The 21084-nt window shown below is 33.4% G+C and overlaps 1 protein-coding gene across 5 annotated transcripts; it reads left to right on the top strand.

Moving 5' to 3' along the window:
• The first annotated feature begins 1666 nt into the window (after positions 1-1666).
• On the top strand, positions 1667-19516 carry LOC128213041 (inactive rhomboid protein 1-like). Of its 5 annotated transcripts, none has more exons than XM_052918526.1 (15): positions 1667-1733; positions 2337-2432; positions 2884-3214; positions 3509-3622; positions 5507-5625; positions 5860-6108; positions 7119-7230; positions 7582-7656; positions 8345-8506; positions 8788-8876; positions 10539-10602; positions 10922-11098; positions 11941-12041; positions 12808-12961; positions 13518-19516. In XM_052918526.1, the coding sequence occupies exons 2-15, from the start codon at positions 2347-2349 to the stop codon at positions 13965-13967; spliced, it is 2283 nt and encodes a 760-aa protein (XP_052774486.1). In that variant the 5' UTR covers positions 1667-1733; positions 2337-2346; the 3' UTR covers positions 13968-19516. The 5 variants fall into 5 exon arrangements, with proteins under 5 accessions (XP_052774486.1, XP_052774492.1, XP_052774512.1 ...); XM_052918532.1 differs by having other exon boundaries at positions 1680-1724; XM_052918552.1 differs by having other exon boundaries at positions 1697-1724; positions 2340-2432.
• Positions 19517-21084: the final 1568 nt, after the last annotated feature.

The raw sequence follows: 21084 nt of genomic DNA, 5'->3' as shown, positions 1-21084 counted from the left end.
ATACATATCAGTTCACAAGTTTATTGAAAATCGGCATATATACTAGCTTTAGCCTATGCCCCAACAGCTAAGAGACCCAGTCATATTCAATTAATGCGACCGTTTTCGTGGATTTCTAAGTGATAGGTTATTGTTTATTTTTTTTAGATAAGCTGCAAATTTAATAGTTATGTGGAGCAACAATGATTTTTTTCCTAGAGTGGACAATAATGTTTCTATTATAGCTATGAATAATTCCCTAATTATTTTAACTAATTACTAAATGGAACTTTGGTGATCGCTTTCGATAGAAACTTGTTATAAGATCAAAGCAGAATCAGTCCAACGATCCTATAGCCGGTAGAAACATGAGTGCTAATTCTAACCAAACATGAGTCAATCGATGTTATGCATATCTTTAAAAATGATTTTTTCAAATCTATTTTCATACTGTAAACAGCATAACGTCTCAAACAGATGTCTGAATAGTTTTGCCGAATATTTTGGCATAACATAATGATTTAGTGCATGTCATGTATTATAACATTGTTGTTTAAGCATATGTGTTGAATATAGTTTGAAAGAAAAAAAAAACATGAGTTAATCAATTTGTCGGGCAATCCAATTGGTTGAGACTTGAATTGACGTGAATACTAATTTAAAACAGCTCTATTCAAAGCACGAGCATGTTTTGGTTCGTAGTCACGATTATTTTTATATCAACTTCATCTGCATTCTTAAACTTATCATAAAGATCACGATCGACACAACCATCTAGCAGTTCTCAGTGTTTTTTTGTCCTTGAATTGTTTCGCAAACTTGTAAAGCATAAACGCTGCGCGTGTTTTGACCGTGTTTGTGACAAATTTCAAGGACGACCGCATGGGCGTAAAACGCGTAAGCATTTACTACATATACCGGCAGTTGCTTTGTACAAACACAGAACTATTAATAAGTTTGAGGCCGGACTCTCACGCCCCTTCGTTTTGGGACGCGGCATTTGTGGACATTTTGGGGATGACCCGGGACTCAAGAGGGCGCTACTACGATAGAACGAAAATGGCATTTTTTCGTAACGCAGACTCTTAAAATCATTGATTGGGTAGTAAATTACGGTCCCTCGTGCCTTGATAGTGAAAATATGGAATTTTCATAAATATTTTTTAGCTGTATACGGAACAAACTTTCAAAGAACAGGATACAACTTTCAACATAGTTAAACTAAGCGGTAAACAATATACAGGGACTAACTACATGCACTTTGTTCGGTTAAAGTTTAAAATTTCAATTTATATGTGTTGCCATAGTATTTATCCTCTCAAATATTAGGTGCATTGCTTTACCCAATAAATCTCGTCAGTGAGAAGTTTAAAAAATATCTGAAAATGTTAAAACTTGGACTTATTGTCCTTACTACCATGGCAACAGGAAAGAAACAGTAGAAATAAAGGTACATGTAACTAAAAATAGCATACAGTATCATTAATGAATGGCACATCTTGTATAATTTATTATACTAAACATGTTTTAATAATATAGCGTCTTTATAACGAATGCAACTCATAGATATTTATCAGAGTTATATAAATATATTCACTATTCTAACACTACTAATTGTCTAACATAAACTATTTAAACGGGACGTTTTGACCATCCTTGTTTAGTAGGGTATAGGGTTATTACAGGTGTCAGGCATGCGCAATGCCTAACTTCCTGTGTTTTTAGCAACTGAATCAAAACCAGAAGTAAGCCTGGTAAACATTTTATTTTTAAGAGCTTGTGTTTGATTTGTTATTTGAAAGCATTGAAGTTCATTTTTTTCTCCAATTTCATATTGCTTGGCATTGATTTCCTGTTGAATACGTTTATGAGCATTGGCTTGAGGAAAATTCCGAAAAGATGATGTCAGTTTGGAAACCCAGCTGATGTCATAATATTTTTAGGACGTCATTCCTTTTGAATAGCTTTGATGATTTCATTCTATTAAAATATTGCAAAAATAATATATAAACAAGTGATCAGTGGACCAGAAATGAGCATTAACTGATTGGCACTTGGACAGAAACACTCACTGAATTAAGACTATTAGGACAGTGGTAATCATCGTCAACACAGATGATCTTGTTGGACATTATACATATTTTAATGTTATAATAATAAATAATGTGCTTTAAATAGAACTGTGATATGTTAATAGTGCTGTATTTAGCTAAAACTCGGGTAAATCATTTTTATTTTGAAAATCACATGTATATTATTATTGCTAATGCTATTAATGGATTCATAATTCTACATCAATATCACATCTTAAGGGCGGAACAAATCAATATAGTTAATCTCTGTATTCACATTTACAGCAGTTGCACCATGGATCGCCAGATGAGTGCCCCAGCTGGCACTGGCAGGTACCAGAAAAATCAACAGAAGACATCGAAAATGGGCAAGGTTGGAAGGTATGCAGTGATGATTTTTTTAATCATTGGCCATTATTGGCTGTTTTTGCATATTTTTTTTATCAATGTTTGAGAAATGTAAAAACACAGTTTATTTCTTAAGAACAACCATGATCTATACGAAACCAGAACTTACACAGTAAGAGTCAAGTAATATTTAAAGTTTTAATCATTTTTTGAGTTTGACAGACAATTTTATCATTAATTTTGCTGCCTCATGATTTTAGACTTTTCCAATGTCTGGTCATTTCCTGATTTGGAAGGACGAAGTGGTTGAAAAAGTACTTGATTATGTATTTATAATTTAAATGTCATTTGATATGTAAAAATATTGAAAGTCATTTGCAAGAATGATTTTTTTTAAAACAAACAAGTCAGTTCATAATTCTTTTATATTATATTTGCTTTAAAGATGTGTTTTTGACAGTTGTTATCGGTTATACATTCCCAGATCTGTTAAGAACAGTGTTGCTGACTTCTTTGGCCTTGGGGATGAAGACTCTGCCCAGGCTTCAAAATGGCAGAACAGGCACATGCGGTACTACCGGGGTAAAGTGAAGGACTCTGCTCTTACAAATACTACAGATTTTGATGAGATAGATTCCTCCTCGATCCCTCACATCATTGACCCTCTGGCCCGCAGTGGACGCTACAGTTCAAGACGGACTACTCCATTATCTAGCACCAGCACTTACACAGCTAGTACAAGAGGGTTCCCTAAGCAGAGGACTCGTAAAGACTCTGTGCTCAAGATGACATGGAAAGGAATGCAGACTATTACTGTGAGTATCTTAAAATCAATTCACATTCCACATCATCTGACTGCTTGTATGTAGAATTTTTTATTCCCAATTTGAAGATGGTTAACTCAACATTAACCAATAATTTATTTTTAAGTGTCTTCTAAATTTGTGTCTCTTGTTTGATGTTTGTTTTGGTCTTGATTTTTCTGCCTTTAATCTTGGTTAATTGTAAGGCTACTATTTATTTATTTTTTTTATTTATCTATTCTAAGTGAATATATATGAATGTTTAAGCCTTGGAAGATGGCTTCATTACAAACATTTTTTATGCAGGGCACAAGAAAGAAGCTGAGAACTCACAACAGAGCTAGCATGAGGAGCTACGCCCCAGCAAGCCTTGCAGGAGATATCGCTGATGGTCGCAGTGAGCTTGGGGACAGCTACCCTGTAAGTGATTTAAAATTGAGACAGCTACCTTAAGAGTTATAAGATGAAAACAGCTATCCTTTAAGCATTTTTTAGCTTGACTATTCGAAGAATAGGTGGGCTATACTACTCGCCCCAGCGTAGGAGTCAGGTTAAAGTTTTAGGGCAAGTTGGGATTTTCACTTATAAGTCCAATACCCTACATTCAATTGACTTAATACTTCACGCAGTTGTTCAGGGCCATCACGTGATGAGGTAAGATAACTCCATATTATTCTTTAATATATTATATATATATATTTAAATATTCTTCTTCTCAGCTCGTGCTGTGACGTCACAAATTGTACTGTTTGATCTGCAGCCGACATACAGAGCAAATTCCATTACATGTGTTAATGAGTTATATTTTTGCAAGTGTTTGTTTGTTTGGATTGCTGTTGATGGGACTTAAATTTTAGGTAATAAATAACCATTGAAGATTGCGGATAAATTAATGTAACGATTAATGAAATATGTATTGAAATCTGCTAGTTACATGCATGTGCATGATATATGCAAAGCCTTATAGTAAGGAAAAAGTAAGTTTTATTTACGATATAGAAAAAATAACAATGCATTTTAAAAAAAAAATAATGTCAAAATATTTTTATTTTAAAGGTAACAAAATATGTCTCCTGTGAAAAACAACGTGTTTTGGACCGATAACATGTGTTAAATATTGAGTGTTCATCCTAGCAAAACAAAGCAGATCTATGGTCGTCTTAATCCGATGGGTGTGATCGTGTCACTTTTATTGGGGTGTCATCCACAGACAATACATCAGTCAGTTGAATACATTATGTTGAATATGCCTGATTATGACTCTATTCTTTATGAAATTCTTATAGACTCGCCTATAAGACGGGCCCCCTACTTTAAGGTTCAAAATCAGGACCAAATTTCCCCGTCTTATAGTCGAGAAAATACGATACATAACTCCATATTATCCTAAATACAAGTTATGGCCCCTGATTGACTTAGGCTAAAGTTTTAGGGCAGGTTAAAGTTTTAGGGCAGGTTGGGATATTGTTTAATAACTTCTATACCCTTCATCCAATTGACTTAATATTTCACACAATTGTGCAGGACCATCACCCAATGATGTTACATAACTCAAAATCCTTAACACAAGTTATGGCCCCTGATTGACTTTGGTTAAAGTTTTAGGCAAGTAAAAGTTAAGGGCAAGTTGGGATTTTAATAAAAAACTTCTATACCGTTCATTAAATGCACTTAATAAAATTCAAAATGATTTACGACCATCTTACAAAAAGAAACATAACTCCGTTTTAAGCCGAAATACAAATAATGGCCATTGAATTTTTTTCTTTTTAATTTCCTTTGAAAGGCATATTTGTATATTCTTAACCACATTTTCACAATGGGAAATCAAGTTATTTGAATGACTTGCGTCATTGTTTGGGCTGGCTGGTGGGAGGGCAGCATCAAAGTCACCTTATGCATCAAATAATTTTAGTTAGGTTTGACATAAAGAGACCAAACTTGGTATTATTACATCGTTATTGTATTCTTAGTCAGGGCGGAGTAGTCGAGCGGCTGTCTTACGACGGCTCTTGTTTTAAGTTTGAGTTGCTGCCAGATGATTTTGAGCATTGTATGTTAAAAGTAAAAAAGACAAGAAAAAGGCTTTTTTAAACATGTACTGTAAATACTGTCACATGGTACAACACTTAACTCTTGTATAAGATATTTAGTAAATTTTTGTGGTGTGTACGGAATTGAGCCTACAACCCCTGTTTTGCCAACCAAGTGTCTGTTTCAAAGACCATGAATCTTCCACAGCTTGGCCATGTAAACTACTGTCCCCTAAGGCTCTAAGTTACTTATCCTAATAATTCATTACAGCCCATGCATGATGACCTGGTTGATGATGTGTTCTATGACGAACCAACAGCTGGCTATGTGGAGAAACCCCTGGAGAAAATCAGGGAAGAGACGAGCGCTGACCTCAGTGAAAGCGCTAAGTAAGTTACTCAGAATTTCATCTTTACTCTGCATGGGTTTTGCCATAGCCTAGTCAACCATTTTCATTATTTATCAATTATTATACCAGATAGCAATTTGTCCAAGGCAATGCTTTGACAGGGCTTAATTATCATTATTCCAGATAACAGTACACATAACACCTATTCAGTTATGTAAGTCACATCTGGAGGTCATAAAATTGTATCATAACACTAACATATTCTATTTTACAGCATGATGCCAGCCCCAGGGTGGCGGCGTGGAGCCCAACCCCAGCCTGCCCCAGGGACACCAGGCACAGGGCTGGACATGCCTGACTTTGGTATGCGTAGGATAGGGCGGGACGTGCTCAACTCAGTCAGGGAGAGGGACAGGAGAAACGTTGGGATGGGCTTCGTGGGGCGACTGTTTGAGAGAAACTACCGGCCTGATAGAATGAACTCTGAAGTGAAAAAACAGATTGATGAGCTGGATGATCATAGGTATTTTCTTTGTCATTTTTTTTAATACTTTGTGTACGAGACCATTGAATTGTGTGACTAGCCATACACAATTATTATCAATACAAGGAATATTATGCATACTAAGGGGAAGAGTTAGAAATATATCTTATAGCTTATATCCTTGCTTGCTTTGAATTTCATGTTAAAATACACTTAGATAGGGAAATTTTCTATAAAAGTCCACAAACAAGGCAAATTTACCACACATGCACTCCATAAACAAGGGGAATTTACTGTATTCCTTTAACAAGGGGAATTTACTGAAGTCTTTTATCAAGGGAAACTTACTGCATTCCTTTAAAAAGGGGGATTTACTGTAGCCCTTTAATAAGGGGAATTTGCAATCTAGTCCATTAATGAAACAATTTTAAACATACATAAATCAGATCAGATTTGTGGATCTTATACTGTTTGGGCTTTTTTATTAACTATAAACACTTGTTATTCAAAAGTTATGTTTTCAATTAGAGTAGAAATAATATCCTTATTCTTGTCACTTGTGTTAGAACAAATTCAAAATAAAATAAATCTGTTCAACTTTTATATGTAAGTGATTGTCAGTACATTTATATTATTTGCTGATTTTACATAGCAGTATATGCTTTAATTGAGGCACTAATACTTGTGCATTGTATCATAATAATTGCTGTTACTATTCTGGAATCAAGGAAGCATCAAAGTTTAGGGAGAAGTCCAGAAAATGTTTTCCAAAAAAAATACTGTATAATATATCTGTTTGTAATCACAATATCTTTTATTTGTATATAAATTTTATGTAACTGCATAAACACATTTGATGTATTTGTATCTATTTTACTCCTAATTAGGAGAAAAAAAATTGTGCCTGTATTTGAAGACAAAAGTTAGAGAAATAAAACCGTATTTTTGTAATCCAAGGGACTGTTTTTTCATTTGTTTCAAAATAGTGTACATGTATGTCAGTTAACATAAATATACAAAGAACATTAGAAATTGTCCTTGTTTTGCAGGCCTTTCTTCACCTACTGGGTGACATTTGTCCAGATTGTGGTCTTCATTGTGTCTGTCGCTGTCTATGGTATTGCCCCCATTGGATCCTCCGAAACCGTCTACACTCAATCCGTAATTAAATTTCTGGTCAACATTTGTAATAATTTCTGGAAAACATCCTCCAGTTTAGTAGATGGTTTGATAGTAAATATAAATCGGTTATTAAAGGGACCTGTTCATGTTTAAGAGGGTCAGAAATCAAAAGAATTAACTTCAGTGAAATGTATTTTTTATGCTTTACTTTGCCAAGCACTCTTTACTACATTATTTTAGAAAGGTTATTCAAAATGGAAGTCTTTAAGGCTTGGATTTGCAAAAATCTGTCAAGCGTATACAAGTTGCTGTTTGGCGTTTGTTTATAACAGAAATTTGACTTGAACAATTCTTAAGTGCAGTTCACATGATTGTACTTGTGTTTTTTAGATCCAGAAACCTAACTTGGCCATTGAATCAACCCGCTTTGTGGAAAACGACAACTTATGGATTGGACCTAGACAGGTTATATGTGATACAACTATTTGTTGTCTTCAACTTCGTTGCCATTGTGTACTGTCTAGTTTTGAGTCCTGTAAAATAAGTTTGAAAAACAATATGACAAATAGATGAAAATGTTGTTTATAGAGTTGAATTTGCAAGTCTGCATTTGAAGTATAGTTACAGAACCTTACCCAGATAAATATTCCTACACACCAGAAAAACATTCTGACAGACCCAAACAAATGCAAGCTGAACTTCTACATCTCAGGCTGACCTTATGCATCAAAAATTCAGGCTGACCTATACAACTCAAATTCAGGCTGACCTAATACATCTCAAATTCAGGCTGACCTAATACAACTCAAATTTAGGCTGACCTCATACATCACAAATTTAGGCTGACCTGATACAACTCAAATTCAGGCTGACCTCATACATCACAAATTTAGGCTGACCTAATACATCACAAATTTAGGCTGACCTCATACATCACAAATTCAGGCTGACCTAATACATCACAAATTCAGGCTGACCTCATACATCACAAATTTAGGCTGACCTCATACATCACAAATTCAGGCTGACCTAATACAACTCAAATTCAGGCTGACCTCATACATCACAAATTTAGGCTGACCTCATACATCACAAATTTAGGCTGACCTAATACAACTCAAATTCAGGCTGACCTGATACATCTCAAATTCAGGCTGACCTGATACACCTGGGGGCTAAGTACTCCCCCTGTATGAGGATGGACCAGGGTATACAAAAGGGACTTGACAAGGACTTGGAGCAGGAGCGAAACTCGGCATGCTGTATTAGGGATGACGGATCGGGATGCTACCAGTCTGTGGAATCTACATGTTCGGTAAGAGCATAGGTCACAGTTTCAAACAGCGATGGTTTTTTTATGGAATATAAATAACACAATACTGCTGTCACACGGCTCAACACAAGCGCTCAATACCGGGGATCATATTTTTGTCCATAAATTTTTACTAGTACATGGCTGTAGAATACAATAAATTACTTTGCCCATATCTTAATGTGTAAGAGGGACAATGAAATATACAGGCAATATCAATTAAGAAATTATGCGTGAATTATATGGAATGATTTGCTGTACAGCAACCCACTTTGATCTTACAGAAAACATTGAACACTTGGGACAAGTGGAGTGAAAGTAATCCGGGCCATGGCAGGTGGACGTCGGGATCTGTGTGTGGACAGGACCCACAGTATGTATATTAAATTTATAACTTGATGGTCCATAAGCCAAAGCTTTGAAGTTATCAAATATAAACATTTTTTATAATACATAAACTAATTGTTTTTTTAGAAAAACAGATTTAAACAGATTTCAACATTTGTTTGGCTCAAGTTAATAAGCAAGTCATCATTATGAACCTTTTTGTACATGTATATGTGCTAATCAATTTAAGTGTGTTTTTTTGTTTACAAACAAAACAAAATACTCATTAAGGTCTGCCACCCACAAAGATATAAGTTTTCTTTGCTACAAAACTAACTATGGTAAGAGATCATTTCCTTGCTTTGCCAAAATTGACTGAAGTTCTTTCATTTAAAGGGGCTGTCTCATGTATGATAAAATAAAGAAAAAAAAAGAAGATAATTGTCAAAAACTGACATCTTGGCATCAATGTGTACAATGCATTGAAACTTACTAACTGAAGTACCACCTAGTTTACAATTTATTTAAGTTTAGCAGTTATTTTGTATTTTTCCATTAAAAAAAATTACTGGGTATGTCTACGAGGTAGAATTCATTCCTTATGCATGATTGGCTAGTCGGTGTTATCATGATATTACCGAGGTAGGTGTATAGCTTAATTATGTAACGCGATTAGATTTAGTCTTTGTAGCTCAGTGAGTACGACGCTGGACTACAATTTTGGCCACACGTGTTCGAACCCGGTCTCCGGCACAATTTTTTTTTTACATTTTGTTACTTTTTTACAATTATGATATCAAAGCGTAACACATTCTATTAGATAATTGTCCTGAGATTCGTTACAGAAAAAAAAATTTTTTTGGTGCCAATACGTGAGACAGCCACTTTAAAGCCAAGTATAAACAAATTCCTTTTGGCAGACCAGTATATCACTATTGCTATAATTGACATCATTCAATGATTTTCCTGATTGATAAATGCTCCTATTTCTATCTCGAATGTCTGTTGCAATATGAGGATTGTCGATGCATATGGTTCATGATTTTTGCATGTACAAATGATTGATTATTTGTTTTAATATTGTTCAAGCCATGTACATTGTCTAATCTTTATATTGTCGTAGTTGAAGACCACACTGTAAAAAAGATACAGATGTACCTTAAAGTGACACTCATATTTAAAATTAATACATACACATATATGTATAACACACATAAATTTTGAGTGATAAAAACCTTCTTAATTAAAACTAAATAATGCATTCATGGAAAATATTAATAACTGATAACAAGATAGTAAACGTGTATTTAATAGCTGAAAACAAACAAATATAATATGACTGGTGCATCCTGAAAGATTTACAGTGATCAACTATCGTCTCATAAGGTAGAAATACCATATTTTTGCACCTTTCTTTTAAATTTAACACTGTATCCTTTATAAGAACTATTGCTTTTTGTTTTTTTCATGCATCCTTTTTGGTAATTATCTTATTTGGGAGTAAGAGTGCATCTTAAATCAAAATCAATCAAAATATAAATATATTATTATTATTATTATTATTATTATTATTATTATTATTATTATTGATGTTATTATTATTATTACTATATAACACATTTTTTGTCTTATTATCACAGCTATGGAATGTTTTTAAATTATGTCACATTTATTCTTTGATATTTCATTTACACTTCTTTATCTCCAGGTATTGTAAGAAACCCTCCTCTTCTCCTCCGTTTGAGTGGGAAAATGATATTACTCAGTGGCCGGTAAGCTATTCTTTTATCTTGATATTTAGGCATTATAAAATTATTGAAAAAGTTATGTATGATCTTGTTTTCTACAGTGACGTGTCATACGCTGATGTGAACCATTTATGATGTCAATATTGGTGAACATGTTTTGTGTTATTTTTTATACTTCTTCATATAATTTGTCAGCGTACACCAATGTTATATGTACAAAGTCCAACAAAAGTGCAGTGTTTAACCATGTGATTTATGGGTTAATCATTATAGCTGAAAAATAATCACTGCTGGATACACAACAATTCAGACATTGATCTTCCAACCCTTGAATTCATTTCAGCTGTGTACAGACACTAGCAAACCCAACACCACGGGTAAGGACGACCGGCACATGACGTGTACCATCTCCGGGCGACCGTGTTGCCATGGCATCCAGGGCGAGTGTATGATCACCACTCGTGAACACTGCGACTATGTCAAGGGATACTTCCATGAGGATGCTTACCTGTGCTCACAGGTATAATTAACTTGCCCGTCTTTCGTATCACCTGCGAAGTGTGGCAGACATATAGGGATTACTTTGTCAGGTGTAACTATGTCATTGTTAATCCGTGAAAGCAATAAAATTCCGCAATAATTAACGAGATGTCAACTGGGCCGTGACTGATTGCCCTAATTATTGAATTTGTTCTCGCACCAGCAGATGTGCTTGATTTATTACAGTGACAGAATCTTTTATCATGCAGGCCGCATGGGTACAGCTTATTACATTTTAAGAAAATATTTTCAAAAAAATCACTATAAATTCGCCAAATTTGAAAAATTGTCGCCCCTTTTGCGATTTTGTCGCAAATGGTGACAATGGCTATCGCCAGCGGGAAGCCTGTGTGTTGTCATACAAGGTGTTACAGTTTTGTTTCTGATAGATAACTTTTGAATGACTTGTTTCGGAGTCTTGTTTTCATGTGCAATGTTTTTAACTGGATTGAGTTGACCTTCAAATCCTTAATTCACATGTGAGTTTCATGGACATACAGGTGATACCCGTTATATTTCACAAATATTGAAACCACTGATTCAGCTATGCTTGAGTTACTCAAATTTATAAGCACATCATAAATTTAAAAGCACATCATAAATCATTTCACCTGTTAAAAGTTAACAAAATAATTTTGTTAACAAAATTGTTAACTTTAACCAAGTTCTGAACACAACTTTTTTTAACTTTTAACAATGTTTTGAACCAAATTTCAGGTACAACTTTTAAGCAAGAAGGAAGACTTCAATCTAAGTATTGTAAACTTGATATTAGGTGATAGTTTAGAGGCATTGTCTAGTGAATTTTGTATGTTGATTTAGGTGCCGTGTATGAAGCAGATCTGCGGGATGATTCCTTTTGCCCAGGACAAATATCCTGACCAGTTCTACCGTCTGTGGACGTCTCTTTTCCTGCACGGAGGGTAGGTACTTTTGTGCTTAAGCTAGAATTTCAATTTATTAATGTAACATTTTGATGTTTATATTATGAAGTTTAACATAGTCATTCGCAGAAAGGACTTGAACAATTTTAGGGAAATTTTAAGACCATTGTGATTTGAAATTAAATTGCCATTAAACCATCCAAAATTTATAAAAAGTCCATACCAATATCATGTAACTCAGAAAGTTGTAAATTTTGAAACTTAAATGTCTGATGACAACCTACTTAAAAAAAATTGTGTGCCTGTTTTAATAGATGGTCCCAATTTTTACCATCATAACATCGATTGTTATGAAAGGATACAATTCACAACTAAATTCAAATACTCCGTTTTAATAGTGTTTAGAGTCTAAACTCGACTTGAGATTGATTGTGATCATGGGCTCTGGATTGATTGTGATCATGGGCTCTGGATTGATTGTGATCATGGGCTCTGGATTGATTGTGATCATGGGCTCTGGATTGATTGTGATCATGGGCTCTGGATAAGGACGATATAGAAAGTATTTGTAGACAAGAAACTGTTTAGGCACATTATAACTAAATGCCAAGTGCCCGGACATGGTCAATTGCATTTGAAATTGACTTAAAGGAGATGAATGGTTGTCATATACATGAAATTCTATGAATAGCATTTTTACCAGTCTGAAGTCTGCCTGTTTCAGGAAATTTATTAGTAGTATGTAGCCTTAAACTTTCCAACATCACCAAACAGAACTGATGTAAATCTTTCATCCCCATCCCAGGTTGTTTCACCTGGTTATCACCCTGGGCTTCCAGATCCTGATAATGCGTGATATGGAGAAACTAACAGGCTCTATCCGGATGACCATCATTTATGTGGGCTCAGGCATAGCTGGGAACCTGGCCAGCTGCATCTTTGTTCCCTACCATGTTGAGGTAATTATTGTTAATTCATGTTTTTTTGTTTGATATATTGGGACTGTGAAATTTAGAATAAAAATCTGAGAATTATGAAATATTTAACTTGCCCATAAAACTATGTTTGTCCATTTCATGATTTTTTTTCCATGTAGGTATAAAAGTTTTCATTAGATGAGCAGATTATACATTATACCTTATTTCCTTTTGTAAAATATCATTCTTAAATAAGGTAAATCTTCATCGATATACATACAAATATAGATTATACAATTATTTATAAGGAAATCTGATATAATTGCATGCTATATTTACAATGAATCACTGTAAACATATAGAAATTTGAAATTTTATCAAACAGATTTGTTGATATAGAATATCCTGCCATATATTCACTAGAAATTAAAACCATAAGGTGACAACTAATAAATAATTTGATTGTCATTCTGACAGACAAAACATACCCTCAACCTTATTTAATATTAGAAAAAGAAAACCAACCTGTCCACACTTAAAATGCGGGAAGTGAAACGCCAAACAGATTATTTACGTCCTAATTATGTTAAATATCCAGGTTGGACCAGCGGGTTCCCAGTTCGGTATCCTGGCTTGTCTTCTCGTGGAGGTCCTCCAGTCATGGCAAATGTTGCAACGCCCTGCTATCAGTCTGCTCAAGGTCGCCGTGCCCATCGTTGTCTTGTTCCTTCTTGGGCTCCTCCCATGGATCGACAACTGGGCTCACGTCTGTGGATTCCTGTTCGGATTCCTGCTGGCGTTCTCCCTACTTCCTTACGTCTCGTTCGGGCAGTTCGATCGGCGGAGAAAGTTGATAGGAATTATTTTGTCACTCGGTGGAGCAATTCTGCTCTTCGTTTTGCTGGTGATCTTATTCTATGTTCTACCACTGTATGACTGTCCAGGGTGCCAGTACTTTAACTGTGTGCCCTTTACACCAAACTTCTGTAAAAACATGGAGGTGAATATTGACAGAAACGCCACATACAGCTCAGCGCTTAGTGAATAATGTTCACATTCACCCAGTGCTGTTTGGACTGTGTTTGGACAGAAATCCTGTTATTTAGTAATTTTTACCTAATATATGATAATTTTTTTTTTAAATATCTGCCTCGCTTTTAAATTGTCATACAGTTCTGTTTGACACACCGGATTTGAATGGAAATGGTTACCCATTATTCCCTGGAATGGCTTTCAAATAACAAAATGTCAACTATTTTTTAACTTTATTTATTATGACATTTTCGAAAGGTTTGACATGAATGATAATTTACTTGAAAATAACATACATTAATCATTGATCAATGAACAAAATTTCATATTTAAATTATACATGTTGAAATAAATATGCTTTGATATGCTAAATGAACTCAAGTGCCAAAACTACAGCAATTTGTTTAATGAGAGATTGTTGAAATGGAACCTCAATTAAAAAGTCATTGCTCATTTAATGTATTAATACTTATGCATATTTCACTCAGAATTTATTTGGCAAATTTATCTCACATTTTCATAGCTTATCCGGTAACTTTTTATTGGCTGAGGGTTCAGGGTAAAAGTAAATTAACTTCTAACATTATTTTAGGGTTTACTCCAGTTTTAATCTAATCCAAGGCCCCAATTTCCCTAAACTTCTTAAGCTTAACAGGCTTAAGTAGCTTTTTTCAATAAGACGAAATACATACTTAAATCGAATTTGGATAAATGAAAAATAGTTAATTGTGATTATAATAAAGATAATTCCTATCAGAAAGTCAAAAATCTTAGAGAAGTTAATGTTATGCAAATTATTGAAAAACAAAAATAGTGAGCTTAGCTTAATCCTGTTAAAAGGGACTTAAGAACTTTCGAGAAATTGGGCCCAGAAGAATGGTTATATTTTGTCAACCATCAGTCAGTTATGTTCATATTTAGCTTTAAACAGTATTGTTCTTAAGAAATTGAAGTGAACAGAAAATCAAATCAAAAAGGTACATGGCCTTGTGCCATTAGCGTAACTTTCCCTGTTTGTGATTAGTTTGAAATTGCATTTAACCAGTAGATTAGGTCTAGTCTGGCTTAATTATAATCTAGTTTGCCTTTGTGTGGTTATATTATTGATTGTTCAGAAGTTTCTGTTTGAAGTTTAATTTCCTGGTTTCTTGAGTGAAAGGCTGTGAAGAATGCAATAGTTACTTGAAGAAATACTCAAAGCATCTTTCAATCTATATCATTCATCTCTTGTTTTAAATTAGATTATGTATTATATATTTACAAGTTAACTGATTTTTAGAAATGAAGCGCTTTTATAGAATTATTTATACAAAGATTGTTACAGGATTTACTATATTAAAGCTGCACTCTCACAGATGGACTGATTTGACAACTTTTTTATTTTTTGTCTTGGAATGATCCAAGTTTTGCGCAAGAGTCTGAGAGCCATTGATAATAAGTCTATACATGACAAAAGATCAGATTGCAGTTTTTCATATTTACGTTAAAAAATTTATGTTTTATGCTAAAAACTAATTTTTGTGAAAGCATTCGTAGAGCTTTTAGCCATAAAACTTAATTTTTTTCGAACATTAATTAGAAAACTGCAATATGATCTTTTGGCTCATTTCAAGACAAAAAATTAAAAAATATTGCCAAAATGGTCAATATGTGAGAGTGAAGCTTTAAGAGTCATCTTAAATAGAAATAATATCTTACTTTTATTTACTTATGTATACATTCACATATCACTTTTGTCATATTATTTTTGTTATATATGTCATGGCATGCCTTTGTTTGTTTTTTCATTTTTGCTGCTCATTTTTTTTATTAAAATGTGTTTGAAATTTACTGTTAATGTATTTTTACAATGTACAATTATGCAGTGTTTTTTTGCAATTAGAGATTTACAAGAAAAAAAAAGAAGCAATATTTTGTGGCTTATACATGTGCAAGTTTCCAATTGCACTGCCAAAAATATACAAGGTAGATAGTTCATGATTTTTTTGAACTGAAGTTGTATATCATTTTCACGCCGAAAACCATGGCCATTTGTTCAAGGCTTATTCAGGCCCCACTCCTGTGCAAAAAGAAGATTTTCTAAAAGAATTTGATATGAGTTTGGAAAAAAACTGTCTGAACATAATTACTGGCAATAAAAAAAAATCTGGTGCAAAACATAAAAGTACCTGGGAAACTGGACACATTTTTTCATACACCTAACCATATTCATATATTGTTTCATGAATGCTATGATCAGCAGGGGATATGTGACAGTAATTGCTGTAAAGAAATTAACACGAACAAATTGTATCCGTTAATTAACTTTGTACATAATGTTTGAATCTTGATCATGAAATATTTGTCATGTCTAGCTAGTCTTTTCTTCGAAACAATCATTTATACATTTGTCATACAGTATCAATGATCTGACTTTAATCCCCACCCCCTCCAACCTTACAGATGCTAATGAATTGTGTTTAACTATGCAACTAGTATTTCTGGCTCATATTCCTGTCTTTGATGTAAGTTAATACATCATAAATGTCATAAAATCAAACATTTGGCAGATTGTTCAGAGCTTGATTTACAATAAGTTAACAATTTGTTAACATAATCATTGTTAACTTTTAAAGCTTTACTGCCCTGGAAATGAATGGATACAAGTTTGTGATCTGCAGTATATCTAACAGGATTTGAGACAACTGTTTAAACTTATATAAACCTGTTTCATTTAAACATATGAGCACATCATTAATTAATTCATGTTTGAAAGTTAACAACGATGTCGTTAACTGCATTGTTTACTTTAACAAACATTTTAACAATCGGCACATAGTCTTATAAGTCATAATAAAGATATGTCATGGATATTGATATATTCTTAATGGCATAATGAATAAATTTCTTGGATACTGGTTATCATCGGTGAAAGTCTATTTATATGTATTTACTGTTATTTACACCAAACTTTTTCAGAGTAGAATGTACTGTCATAGGCTTTGTTCTGTTGATATTTCTTGCCTAATTTCATGTATTATTTTATACATTTTACGTGTATACGATTTTATTTCTAAAGGCCTTAATACCTTCAAATGTACATAATGGCTTTTATATTAATATACAGACTGAAGGCTAAATGCAGGACGGTTGTAACTCCGTATATATCATAAATGGAGATACTTTTGTTTTGCGTGTAGCCTTCGATTAACTATATCAGGTTTTACAGGTATTCTGAATGTGAGAGAAACTGCCAAACTGTACTAGCTCACTGGATTTTTATTGCGAGTTAGTATAGTTTGGCAGACAAATTATGCCTGGACAAGAATAGAATAAATGATTTAAATTTTTGTGTTTTCATTGGCAACCAAGCCTCGATTTCTCGAAATTTCTTACACATAATGGGTTAAAGCAGCTCTTTTCATTTAGCAAATTACTTGCTTAAACTTGAGTTAATTTTATAGGAATTATTTTTTTATTGAAATCTTTAAACTATATTCCTTTAGAATGATAAAATTACACAATTATACAAAAAAAATAATGTCAGCTTTATCCTCGAACGATTAAGCTTGTTAGAAAAATTTGGGGACTAATGTTTTTTTCCATTAAAGATGCACTTTCACCGATATACTATTTTTACAATATTTTATTTTTTGTCTTGGAAAGAGCAATTTTTTTACGTAAATAACTGCAAACCAATGATATAAGATTGCTGACAAAAAATCAGATCGCAGATTTGCATATTTCTGTTCGAACATCAATGTTTTATGGCTTAAACCATTACTAACGGTTTAAGAAAAATGCATAAAACAATTTTTTGAACTTAAATATAAAAATCTAATTTTTGTCAGCAGTCTTGTATAACTAGTTTCCATGGATTTTCGCAAAAATTGCCTGGTTCCAAGACAAAAAATCAAAAAGTTGTCAAAACGTTCAATCTGTGAGAGTGCAGCTTTAATTGAAAACTTCAAGAGAACTCAGAAAAACTGCCTTATTTACATGTATTGTCCTTATGAAATATTTTTCTACTCATATCATTTATTTCCTAGCTAAGCGTGTGAGTTTTTTATGCATTTGTTTTATTTCTAACCTGTGATATTTACATTTTTATGTGGAGCTTGTTTATGTTGCGTTTGTGTTATGGCCTTTGATAATATTACACTTTTGAATAACTTGAATGCAATCTGGGCTGAAGTATTTACAAAAATTGAATTATGTTTCATTCAGCCCTGCTATAAATTATAGAAAATGTTCATTTGTATTTACCAATTATTAGAATGTATTTACCAAAAAACTCTTAATTTTGGTAGATTAAACTAATAACCCTTTAACCAGCTTAGTGTTTAAAACTTTATTTTGTCTACTCACCCAGCCTGTGTTAAAATTCACCGATGCAACTGATTAAAATTAAAATTGGCAGACTGCAAATTTACCCAAATGAATTTCAATAATACTGCCTTTCTATTAGACTAAATATAATTTCAAACACTAAGCCAAGTAGTAAGTGTGATTTTGACATGATTTTATCTCAACCAGAACCATTGTTTTGGCAATGGTTTTGTAAAATAAATTATGGAACATACATCATAGATAAAGATATTGAATCTGATAATTATGTTCATTATTTAAACTAAAATTACTCATGAAATTGCCTATTTTGTCATATTTTAAGGTGAAAAAAGATTGTAATGTTACCTTAAGTATAATTTATAAATATTCTTTCTCTACACATTAAATGATACATAACTATATGGGGTCCCCAAGCATCCAGCATTCACATAATTTTCATAGGGTACATCAAAGTGTTATACAAGGTAACCAGCATATTTTTTGTTAATCATGATCATTTCGTTCTCAGAAAATTCTCCTCTAAGGCCTAAAAAAAAATTGTTTGGTTAGGGTTACATCCTTAAAAAAAATAGGTAGGGTAGGTAGGCTTTTTTTAAAAAAATTTTTATTTTTTTATTAGGTTTTATATAAGAATATAATTTTCATCATTGGAGAATGGTGTTAAAGCTATCTTCTGTACAAGCATTTAAGGTTTAAACTTAATATTAAAAAGCAATTAAAAAAAAAACGAAATATTTTTTTTTTTTTTTTTTTTTTTTTTTAGTTTTTCATTTTTTTTTCAAACTGACTATAAAAACGGTAGGGTCGGCGCCTATTCCTTAGGTAGGGTCGGGTAACCCGAACCAAACGTATTTTTTTTTAGGCCTAAGCAACAGTAGTTGACTCATTTAATTGATCTTGTATTACAAGTATAATTATATATTTTTCATCTACATGCATATTCAATTTTATTCACATTTTTCAATTTATGTTATGTATTAGTTATTTGGTAGACATGTTTTTCATATACTTTTAATAAAATAGACTTTTCCTATACCTTTATTTGTAAATAATGGTATTGTTTGTGTTGTAGCCTCTTAAATGACAAATTGTTGCTGGACCGCGTTTGGAACTATGTAAGCTTTTTTGTCCTCGAAAGAAAAAAAACCTAGGGTTCGTCTGCAAAATTCTAAACTTGGGACATGACGCCAAAATCAGTCAATTTAAACATATTGATAATAAATTAACTAAAAACTCGTTACTTATCTATTGAAATACAGAAAAAAGACGAGTGCTGGCAAGCGGGGGTTACAAAGAATGTATAATTCTTGTAAGGTTGTGAGCCATAGAGCACATAATAAATGTAACGCTGGTAACAACCTTTGCGTTTCTTTACCGTGCACCAGATTACAGCACTATCAAACGGGACCTCCCGGCTGAGGCGGGGATTGAACCTATGACCACTGGGCAAGTATTCTAAGTAAAACTTATTTTTATACTTAGACATGCTTCAGCGATTCCATTCAATCCATTGACCAGTTCTATTTATATAAACGTTATATCCAATCAAAACACTAACATTCTAATCCTAAGTTATATCTTAGGCTGATTTTGAATACAACACCAGGGTTGATCGTCAATTGTCTAACCACGGATCCAGCAGCCTATGTTTGCGATGCCTCTGTTATCTACGACAGGCCCATTATGTTGCGTGGATCAATTATATTCCGACGTAGACATTGTTTGATGGGAGTCTTATTGCCTCATTACGCCTGACCGGAGCGTGTATTTGTCTCAATCTTTTCTCTGTACTCCTATTAATAATTGACACAAACTTCGTCATCCCATATAAACTCTTCCTAGTCAGGAGATGCCCAACAATTTGTATAATTTTGTCTGAACACTTATTTGATGAGTATTCCTAGAGTTTAGGTAGTTCGCAGGGTTCCATGTAACAGAATATATTTTGATTTCTGGTGATACTAGTATTTTAGGATTCAGTCCAAGCAAGTAACAGACGGTACCACCAACACGTTTCGAAGAATCGTCCTTATCTAGTTGTCCGTTTTAAGAATATACAGTTTGTGATAAGGACTTAATTAAAATGAAACTACAGGGTCAAGCCCAGAAGCCAAAAATATCATTTATTAAAGTTGTTGGTTTCGGCGCCGAAGTTGCAAACATGCAATAGCCAGGGACAACGCTCCAACATCATGGATCGTAAAAGAATATTAATAAAACAAATAAAAGCCGTAAAAATAAAACCAACCGATGTCAAGTAATTGCTAGGTTAATTTTTTACTAAAATGAAATGACAGCCTATTTAAAAAAATACTTCTTGATTTCTAGATTAATTTTCTAGGCAATATTAGCTCCATACAAGACGTAATTAAAATGCCAGTGATTCTACGGCAAAGAATAACATAATTATGCCTTTGATGACAAAGATGACAACACTTTGGATTTCCATTGGTAGGGAAATGGAGACTGACAAGTTGAAAACGTGTTAATAATTTTTGTCGCTAAAATTTTTCATTCAGTATTGATTAGTATTAGCAAAACACTATAAAGGAAAGTAATGTTGCTAGGAATGTTCCATTGAAACAAAAGTTGCAGCCGTGCGATGCAGTTACCTTTCCCGCTAGTATACTTATGTCACCCCTTTTCTGAGAGAGAGACATGTTGTAATTGTCAGTATTTTTATTGTTCTTATTCTTTTTCCACAACCTATTATTTTTCCCGAGCAGACGACGGGAACGTTTTGAAGAAAGCTATTGAAACTGTTAACATTGATAGATGGCAAAGTGAAGTCGTGCACAGCGAAC

Source organism: Mya arenaria, chromosome 2 (genome assembly GCF_026914265.1).
Source record: "Mya arenaria isolate MELC-2E11 chromosome 2, ASM2691426v1".
In the NCBI taxonomy this organism is placed as follows: domain Eukaryota; kingdom Metazoa; phylum Mollusca; class Bivalvia; order Myida; family Myidae; genus Mya; species Mya arenaria.
The sequence above is the reverse complement of the archived record's forward strand: the minus strand, read 5'-3'. Positions and strand labels throughout refer to the sequence as shown.

Coding starts and splice junctions, on each gene's coding strand:
- LOC128213041 (XM_052918526.1), top strand. CDS start 2,347: ATGGATCGCCAGATGAGTGCCCCAGCTGGCACTGGCAGGTACCAGAAA. Junction 3,623..5,506: donor AGCTTGGGGACAGCTACCCT/GTAAGTGATTTA, acceptor AATTCATTACAG/CCCATGCATGATGACCTGGT. Junction 7,231..7,581: donor AAACCGTCTACACTCAATCC/GTAATTAAATTT, acceptor TGTGTTTTTTAG/ATCCAGAAACCTAACTTGGC.